Source organism: Hippocampus bargibanti, linkage group LG04 (genome assembly GCF_051943395.1).
Source record: "Hippocampus bargibanti isolate YZ-2025 linkage group LG04, ASM5194339v1, whole genome shotgun sequence".
Taxonomy (NCBI): domain Eukaryota; kingdom Metazoa; phylum Chordata; class Actinopteri; order Syngnathiformes; family Syngnathidae; genus Hippocampus; species Hippocampus bargibanti.
The window spans coordinates 27,194,289-27,205,027 of NC_142737.1; the positions used below are offsets into that span (position 1 = coordinate 27,194,289).

Below are 10,739 nucleotides of genomic sequence, written 5' to 3' on the forward strand. Positions count from 1 at the left end.
AGTGCTGTACTTTTCCTGGTATGATTACACAATGCAGTGCTTAACGATACAGTACCGGGCTTTACTTTGCTGCCATCGTGTGCACTGTGCAGGAATCTGGGAAATAATGTAATGTCATTCAAACCCCCGCCAACACGTAATGTCATTCTTTGGACGTAAAGTTGGGGATTCCCAGGGGGAAAATGTGCATTGAAAAAATCAATAATGAGATGATGGGTGTAACTGTCACAGACAGTAAAGACATGGCGACAATGACAATGACAGAAAAGGTGCCAACTTCGGAGAATTTATTCATCCCACAATGGGAATAATTCACACACACTATATTTACATACACACAGTGAACAATAAAACAGTGCTGCTTGGTTATACATTCAAGAACAGAACTCTAATTTAAAACGTCATCTTTGGTTCCATTGAATTGTCCAATTCAGCTTTGACAATGATGTAGAGCAATTTTCATGATTAACTTCCTTCTTCAAGCAAAGGCTGTGGGGAAATGATAGAACATGTTTCCATTTACTATTAAATCACACACAATTTTTAAATAATCTATCATGTCATGCTCACCGTGTAGGTCACGTCTGCATGCTGGCTTTGTGGTCTTTGCCACTCATGAGTGAACAAAATCTTACTAACAACTAAACCAAAAGCTATGATCAAGACTCCTAATGAATTTCCCAACAAGGCCTCAGTCGGAAGTTGAGAATACGGCTTAGACCCATTGGTATTTCCTTTCCTGTTAGAGGGTTTGGACATAAGACTCAAAATAAACATAATTATTGAATGAAATCGTTTGAGTAACAGACGGCGGCGCTGGGGAACACTTACAGGACAAAAAAGAGTTTTTCGTTAATGCCGGAAATACAGGCCGCAATTCCAAGTGTCATTAAGGAGCCTCCCATCCACACATGTTGGGGTTTCAGGAGTTTGCGCAATGAACCGGAGGACCAGGGAAGGAGGAAGACAGCCATCCCTGCAGCCCACTGGGTTGAGAAATTAATAACAAAATAAACACTAACATATGGTGCTGAGAAAGGAACATGTTGTGACTGTCCCAAAAGCACACAACGCCACATTTTGGGGTTTTTATTCAGGTGAGACACACCCCAACGATTTTGATTTTTAAACTTCAATCATGTATAGCATCACCTTCATAAAATAATGGGTAGTATTACCCGAGTAAAAAAGAACAACTGAACTAAATACTGATTATTGTTGGGATTCCCCCTATTTACTTTAAATTATTTTACAGGGATTCATAGAATGATTTTATTGATTACAGTTATCAATAAAATACAAATTATTACAACATAACCAAATAAATTCCACCCCCAGAATTTGAAGCAACATAATGGCCCTCCTTGGCGCTGTGAATCGATTCCCATCATATACATGATGCAGGGATACATCTGGGAAATTAAAAAAAGGGGATAATAGGCCACCTTGTGTCTGCAATGGTGGCAACATTCTAAAATTGATGGGGCCCGATTTAACTAGATTGCCGAAATATACGACACTGACTGAAATAAACCAAAATACATTCATTGGAGCATATTTCTAAATTTCAAATGAAAAACCATTATTTGAGTAAAACCTATTTTGTGATACATCAACAAACAATTTAAATTCAAGTCAAATAATTTATTCATACATAACTTAAATAAACATTTTCAATTTAGTTTTGTTACTACACAATCCTGAGCTATTTTGATATTCTGCGGTATTACAGAGAAGAGAAAGAGAACTGACTTAGCACAATGTTTATTATTACTAGTGTCTACTTCAACAGATTTCTTTGCTTTGAAAATTTCCAATGTGCTGCAACAGTTCTGAAATCATTCCCATCGAATCATTAACAGCAGTTTGCTGCCATGAATTGTCACTACCCTCTGCAGATTAATTAGATTGTTCATTAAAAATGAGGATATGTTTGTTAATTGCAGGTTTTTAATGTCTTTTAAAGTTTTACTCCTGTTCTCACGCTCCATATTGCAACCATCGATGTCAATGTCGTTCGATGTAAATACTGCAAGGCACCATGGGTACATGACTATTCGATTATTTCCTTCGACAGTTTCCGTCGTATCACGGAAAAGCGCAACATTTCCTCGACCGCGACTTTGGAACGCACCAAAAGACATGCAAGGTGATTGTGAGTCGATATCGGTTAGGCAAGATGGCAGACGACGAAATTTAAAACCTCTGAAGGAAAACAAACCGTTTTCAATTGCAGTTGAGCAAAATTTAGTTCTTTAGCTCTTTTAAAAGAAGTATGTCAGATGTGGTGCAGATCATGTATCAATATGCGCTAATCGTAATAGACTTGCGCTGTACTGGCTCATTGGAGTTACAAAGTTGCACCGGTGGCTGTCAAAATGTGTTTATGGCACAAGGGCGCGGCCCAGATGCATCCCTGCACATGCACCCAAAAAAGCTATTGAAAAAACCGAGTCTTATGCATATATCACACATTTATGATGGAATACTCATGGAATTTCCTAATGGGTTGCTTCTGGGTTGGGGGGAGGCCAGCGTACATGCTTGCATCCATGACAGTGGCGCTGCTCCAGCAAAGGTGACGAGCCAGGGGCGTAACAATCGCTAAAAAGTGCATTGTACGTTGGAGCGCCACTTTCTGTGCAGACACGCAGTCCTGTAATCGAGCTGGACTGGTAATTAAGTTCAGGTTATTAACATATCTTCTGTTTCTGCTGTCATACAGTGGGGAGACGTGTGATATACTGTGTGAAACATGGCCTAGGAAAGAGTAAATTCGTAACCAATGCGTTGAGCAGGCTGCAAATCGGCGACACGTCACGCCCATGTCAGAAATCGTTGTTCAGCGTAAAATGCTGCACTTATTCTTCCGTAATTGATGCTTTTAGTGGCATGCATCCACGACATGCTCATACTTCCCTATAATCTGCGATATACGAAGCCTCTTTTGAAGGGTCATTTATTTGTCACCATGGAGGAGAGAAGCCGCACCAGGCAGCTCGTTGCTGCTGCTGGAAAGCAAGCGATCCTGGGCAGTGTTGTGTGTTTGTTCATTTGAGGCAGCTGCCAATCGATGCCCAGGTCACCAATTTGGATTGGATTGGATTGGATTTGCCTTTATTAGTCTCACAGTGGAGAAATTTACATTTCACAGCAGCAAAGTGATGAAAGGAATGAAAGTAGAAAAACAAAATACATGAGCTTTGCTAACAATTTGCCTTCAAAAGTTTCCCAAAACAAACAAACTAACTAACTCTTCTACTAACTAAATCTTTTTCATCTCACATGTTTTACATTGATCGGAAAACTTGTTAATCATTTTCCAGGACACGTGGCAACAGGAACATATTGTATTTTGGTCATTTCATTTCAGAAGTAGAAATGAATTATCTGTTTAGATACAGATCAAGCCAGTTTCAGCAGTGGTCAGCAGCATTGTGAAGTGCAAGTGCATTTTGGAAAATTAATACATTAGGAAATAAATATATCCATCCATCCACTTTCCAGACAGCTTTAGCCTCATTAGGGTCGCGGGGAGTTGCTGGAGCCTATTCCAGCCGTCTTCGGGCACTAGGCAAGGGACACCCTGAATTCGTTGTCAGCCAATCCCAACGCACAGACACAAACAACCAGACACTCTCACACTCACACCCAAGGACAATTTGGAGTGTTCAATTAGCCTGCCATGCATGTTTTGGAATATATATGTGAAATCACGTAGGCCTTTACATAAAGAGATTCATGATATGAAGAACACATTCAGGTAAAAGTGATGTGCATGTCATGTTTCTATACATAGTTGTACCTGTGCAGCAAAGAGAACTGAGGTGATGATTCCAATCCAGCTGTGCAGGGAGTATAGATTGGGGATATTTGAGGCATTGTGATTGCCAAACACAGCACAAAGTCCAACAACTGAAAGTATCAGCGCAAGGAGCATCAGTGCAGCGTGCAGTAATTTCCAAGGAAGTTTATTCTCTCCCCATGTCACGGGGACACGATACAACACAGCTCCTGCAGGGAAGAACATTTTGAATCCTATTAAAAAGAGACACCCTGATATGTTCATTGCCCGTCAACCACAGCTTCAATAGTGCATGATGATGCAAAGATTGAATGACGGTTATTCTCAGAAAAGCTGGTGCACCTTGGTTTGCTGACTCAATTTGAGAGACAATATTTTTTTTTCTTGGAAAATTAATCAGTAGTTTTGACTGTTTCCAATATCCACCCACCCACCCATCATCCGATCCGCTTATCCTCACAAGTATCGCGGGGCTTTTTGGAGATTATCACTGCACAAAAAAAATCCCGTTGTTAGAACTAGTTTACCCAACACCGTGACTGTAAGGTGTCCTTGAGAGTTTTGAAAGGTGCTTAGAAATTAAATGTAATATTATTATTTAAATGGTCCCGAGGTGTGAGCACAGATGGTTGTTCGTTTCTGTGTGCCCTCTGTTTGGCTGGCAACCGGTCCAGGGTGTCCCCCACACACTGCCTGAAACAGCTGGGATCGGCTCCAGCACCCCCCCACAATCTTTGTGAGGATAAACTGGATCAGAAAATGAATGAATGAATCAATGAATGAATGAAGGGCACAAGGTTGTTAACCCTCTGTACCCTCAGATTACTTGTATGGTATCCTCAATGTACGAATCTTTACCCTCAACTAATATGTACGAGTATGTTGTCATCAAATGGTGAGTATAGTTTTTGCTTTTTTGAATGTTGCTATGCCGATTACCATTTTGTGTTTGGGAGTCTTTTACTGAGCGAGTTGATTGTTCTGTAGCCACAAAGGGACATATGTCTTCTTGTGCCGGTCCCAAGCCGGATAAATACAGAGGGTTGTGTCAGGAAGGGCATCTGACGTAAAAGCTTGGCCAAAACAAACATGCGGATCAAACCTCTCAAGATGGAGGACACTGATTTGCTGTGGCGACCCCTGGAAGGGAAAAGAAGAAGATTCTTTTTATAGTTATTATTATTATTATTATCCATCTTCGGGCAGGAGATGGGTTATACCCTGAACTGGTTTCTGCCAATCACAGTGCACACAGAGATGAAAAATTCCCTGCGCTCACAATCACACCCGAGGACCATTTAGAGTCTTCCATTAACCTGCCACACACGCTTATGCAACGTGTGAGGAAACTGCAGTACCAGGAGAATACTGCATGCATGGGGAGAACATGCAAACTCCGTAAAGGAAGGCCGGAGGCAGAATCAAACCTTGCACATCCTCACTGCAGGACCTACGTGCAGTACAGTTGGGTCATTCGTACCACTTTTGAAAATGAATAATTGTATATAAGGGTAATGAAGCTGTTCAAGTGTAAATCAAATTGATTTAAAAATAATTGAGCATTAGGTGCCCATGTAACAACTGAGTACACCAGCGACATTCAACAAACTCCTGTGAATACAGGACTGAGTCTTCTTTTCATTTCGGCTTTTCCCTTCCGGTGTCACCACAGTGAATCAGGGTCCTCCATCTAAACCTGTTTTGTGCACCCTCTTCTCTCACAGGGATGAGTGAACTATATTTACTCATAGGACTCTGTAAAAAAAGGTGGATTTAAAGCATACATCATTGGTCATTTGCTTTGCACAAATTCATGGACCATGATTTCAGACAACGACCCATGACCCTCTTCCAAAATGTGTCTGTGATATTCATCAAAGTTTTCCATTCCCGATCCATGATTGGAGTTAAGCATTTTTTGATGCCGCAACAAACGTGTAAAGTAACAGTGGATATTGTGAAGGCAAGATAAAGTGCAAATTGATCTGCATTGTTGCATTAGTCCAAAGACATTGTGTTTGAAATGTGCATCATAAATAAAGTTGTCGTGCCTGAAAAGCTGAGACTGTTTTTTTCCCTCAAAGTAACATTACAGTGTGACTGACTGGCAATGACTACCGGTACATTTTTTTCTTTTTATTTACATGGTTCTTGATGTCCATTTAACAAATAAAATAAACAACAGGAAGCAGAGCTGGAGGTAGCAGAGATGACGATGTTGAGGTTTTCTTTGGGACTGACCAGGTTGGATAGGATCAGGAATGTGTATATCAGAGGGACAACTCATATTAGAGGTTTTGGAGGGAAAGTCAAAGAGATGCCAGACTGAGATGGTTTGGACATGTCCAGAGGAGAGAGAGAGATAATGTATTGGGAGAAGGATGACGAGCCTTGAACTGCCAGGCAGGAGACAGAGAGGAAGACCAAAGGGGAGGTTTATGGATGTTGTCAAAGAGGACATAAACGTAGCTGGTGTGAGAGAAGAGGATGCACAAAACCGGGTTAAATGGAGGACACTGATTCGCTCTAGCGACCCTTGAAGGGAAAAGCCGAAAGGAAAAGAAGATATAGTAAACGGAGTACTCTGTCTTAAGGACATCGCTCCGGTTGTGTATTAATACTGGCAACATCGAAATTCTAAGCTAAGAGAGGCAATGCCAATAGTGCAGTTGTTCCGCCAAGAATTCCTCTAATTGTGTTTATCTATCCATATATTGGTTTATCCAACCTTCCAAATTTTTTTTTACTTAGAGCAACAGTGATGATTTTGCTCCAATTTTCCCATTTGTGAACGCAAAGGGGCTTATTTCTCTTTACATCATTTCACACAAGTGGGGTCCAGGGGGTCAGAAAACCAGGCAGTATCTGCTAAATCGCCTGACACAGAGGAACACATGTCCATTTGCATATGGTTTTCACGTGAGTAATTTATCCACATACAGTAAAGTCTCGTTATATCGATATCGGTTATATCGATAGTACCGCTTATTACGATACTATTTTCATTTCCCTTGCACATTTCTAGTCTTTTTATGTATAATTAGTACCGTTTAGTACGATACCCGGTTATGACGATAATCCGGTTATTACGGTGCTCCTTTTCATCCCCCGCCGGCCATTTTTGTTGTTTATATCGATATATCCGTCGCGCCATTGGTCAACTTGGTCACGTGTCTTGTTACGTGAGCCGCCATCGGTCGCGCCATTGGTCGACTTGGTCACATGAGCCGCCATCGGTCGCGCTATTGGTCGACTTGGCCGTGTGACTTTGTCACGTGACACGCCATCGGTCGTGCCATTGGTCAACTTGGTCACGTGTCTTGGTTACGTGTCACGCCATCAGTCGCGCCATTGGTCGACTTGGTCAGGTGACTTGGTTACGTGCCCAGCACCCGTGTAGCAGAGCCATTTTCATTTTCAGACGCTAGCTCGTGTGTAGCAGACGAGATTGAAGTGTTTGTGTTAAAAGGTAAAAATGGGAAGCAGAAGAAGATTGATGACTTTTTTTAAATTGTATACATAATACAGTAAGATGTAAGTGTTGCAGTTTCCCTGTTGTGTTATGTACATGCCCACTGTACTGTATATGAATGCAATCGTTTTTTGCAACAATGTTTCTTGTTTTGTCTGCTGAAGCGCGATGATTTTGAAAATTATTAACATTCCATACTGTGTATTAAAGGACAGCCGATGTCACTTTTTATTCAAATGCAAATAAAAATGACTTCACGCCAAGACGTCTTGCATTGCTTGTGAATCCAAACAATGGCTTCAGATTCGGATAATATGCTTTCTTGTTACACATCCAGTTATGAATATGTTTCAAATACACTGTAGTTCTGAAGATTAAAGCATACATGTTTACAAACATTAAAGAATTATATGTGCCATTTTGAGGCAACATTGGGGGGAAAATCTCCCAAAAAAAGGGAGCTAATGGCCAGCTCCGTTTCTTATATGGCGCTTGGCTGCCCTCTTTTGGCGGCTTTTGTTTAATGCAGTTCGGCGCATGATCGGATATATCGATAGTCCCGGTTATATCGATATTTTTTCGGACTCCCTTGAATATCGATATAACGAGACTTTACTGTACATCACTTTGTGTTTTAGCGTGAAATGCAAGGCCTTATGTTGTATCAGTGTACAAGTCCTGGAAATTGAAGACATCCCGGTTCTTGCATGGCCAGTACTCACAGTGGATGCATCACCTATTGAGTATGTTTGGGATGCTCTGGATAGGCATGGATGCATCACCTATTGAGTATGTTTGGGATGCTCTGGATAGGCATGGATGAATCACACATTCAGGATGTTGATCAATAATGCTACAATAACTGAAAAACATGCCTCTATTTTTTTTAAAGGGTCGGGTATATCATCTGCCAAAATGAAAACAAAAGTTGATAAATACAAACAAAGACTGTATGCCCTCAGTTTAGAAGCAGAAATATATTATAAAAATATTCACCATTGCCATATAGCACTATCATACCAGTCACCATCAGGACTGGGTGCCAGTTGAACTGAAGGAAAGAGCCATCCCAGGCGAAACCGCCACGCCACTGGCTGTTCCAGAAACACACGCACACCACACAGGCCAGACCCAAGCCCAAGCACAGAAAATACCAAATGTAGAAGCAGGTAATGGACCTCATCCTGGAGACACTTGATCACTATAAGAAAAAAAGGAATATTGGTTTGAATATTTCTCCTCAGACACACTTCTCAATCCTGTATATTCGATGTAGAAATGAATAGATGCTGTCTTGGAATCTGAAACAATGTGTTTCCATACTATTTTAATGTAATATTATTACACTGGTTCAAATGGGATGAAAATAACAGAAAATCGGGTGATCAATGACTCCATTTAATAGATCTTGCCAAATGTGAACATTAACGACGAAAGACAAAATACATCTAAATGAAGTCCAGATAAACAGTCTCGTTCAATTTCTTTTGCGTTCACGTTTTATTTAAAAAAATCCAAAATTGCGATGAAATGGGTGTTGGTCTATTTTAGTAGATTTGAAATGATCCCCGAACGTTATACTATCCATAAATTAGCCAATCATATCCTCTACTCGTGATGCAGTGTTAAAATTTGACCACCCAGCTGTGACAGTATGATCTCACTTTGTTTTATCTTTATATAGTATTGTAGTTCCAATATCACTCTGGGCAATATTGAAGTTTGGGTTTGGATGGGAAGTGAAATTTGATGTGGCAACCGGATGTAGCTACCTCCAAAATGAATAAATAAATAAATACGTAAATAACAAATAAATAAATAGGATGACAGACAGACAGACAGACAGACAGACAGACAGACAGACAGACAGACAGACAGGAGCTCAAGACAGTCACTGTTGTGACACTCGTCACAGATAGATAATAACCGAAAGTGGTAAGATATGTAGATACAAACGACTTTGGTAAAACAAACTTCACGGATATGTTCATATCAATCACAAGACAAATGTAATTTAACATACGCAGAATGAAATGTACAATCAGCATTAAATCAAACATTTACCTTCATCAATGTCGCAAAAGTGGATGGTTTTCCCTTCAGAGGTCACTTACTTAACGAAAAACGAAAAGTTTTTGCTACCATCCAAGTGACTGCATGTAAATACTAATACAGTACGTATATATGTATAGTATTATAGATGCGTCCAGGTGGATGAAACGTGTTCAAGCAAACATCGATGCAAAGTAAAAACTCCAAACGGACCTTGAAGCGGCGTAAACTTTATTGCAACTGCAGGCTATTTCCTTATTCGTCACGCAAAGAATCTTGGGGGTTATTTCATTGTCATTTAGTGTCAGCTGATTCCAGAGCACGACCTACCTGGTGGTTCCAATATACGTAATAGACGAGTTTTTAACTGAAAAAAAAAAAAAAAAAAAAACGTTATTGCAACAATGTATCGGCCATTTCCTTATTTGTCGTGCAAAGAATCGTTTGAGAGTCGTTTCATTGTCATTTCGTGTCTGCTGATTCTAGAGCACTACCTGGTGGCTCCGAGAGAATGGACGGGTTTTTAACGAAAAAAAACGGCGGATAAAAATGTAAATATCCGCTCTAAAAATCTTGGATAAGCACAAGAGTGTATGTAATCCGTCGGTGTTGGTTTCAACAGTCTGCGGGGGCTCTGCTATTAGGCGTCCGGGCTACAGGTGTGGTTTCGTTGCAATGTATTTTTCCACGCAAAAATAATTCAAAACGGCACGACATCCTGACGAAAAAGCAGGACAGTGTGTACACTGTATATATGAAGTAAACGTTATAAAGTGTACCCATGTAAAGTGTATTTCTTACATTAATTTAAACAAATCGTTCAATTTCCAATCGTTCAAAATGTTCGACCATCAATTGAAATTAACAAACATTAACAACGAAAATTAAAGCATGTGATTTATATCATTCTCACGCCCACTTTATCGAATGCACAATGTATGTCCTCGGTTTCCATTGAGACATTCAAATCTTCGGGAGGTACATTTCAGACACATTTTGTGTCACATATATTTGAAAAAAAAGTGATGCTTACATTCCAACAACGTGGAAATCAGAATTGGAAATTCATTTATTTATTGTATGAATGTATTCGTCTGAATATTACGGTAGAACTCCTAAAAAGGTCATTTAAAGGACAACCGACATCACATTTTTTGTTTCCTGAAATCAGAAAAACGTTTTATAGCATCTAAAAGACCCAAAACACGCAGTATGATATTTTTATTCAAATGCAAAACACCACTAAAAATTACTTAAAGTGTCCAAAACCTGCAAAAAAATTGAACTGCGAATTGGGCATTTTCAGAAAGTCCCGCCCCCCGTTCGTGACGTCACGCCAAGACGTCTTGCATTGTTGGAGAATCAAAACGATGGCTTCAGATTCGGAGAATATGCTTTCTTGTTACACAT

At 40.1% G+C, this 10,739-nt stretch overlaps 1 protein-coding gene across 1 annotated transcript; it reads right to left on the reverse strand.

Moving 5' to 3' along the window:
• Positions 1-272: 272 nt before the first annotated feature.
• cyb561a3a (cytochrome b561 family, member A3a) lies at positions 273-9,575 on the reverse strand. The gene is made up of 6 exons (XM_088994974.1): positions 9,342-9,575; positions 8,274-8,478; positions 3,806-4,014; positions 832-986; positions 571-739; positions 273-489 (listed from the first exon to the last, which is right to left on the reverse strand). Exons 2-6 carry the CDS (start codon positions 8,458-8,460, stop codon positions 466-468), a joined length of 744 nt encoding a protein of 247 aa, XP_088851100.1. The 5' UTR covers positions 8,461-8,478; positions 9,342-9,575; the 3' UTR covers positions 273-465.
• Positions 9,576-10,739: the final 1,164 nt, after the last annotated feature.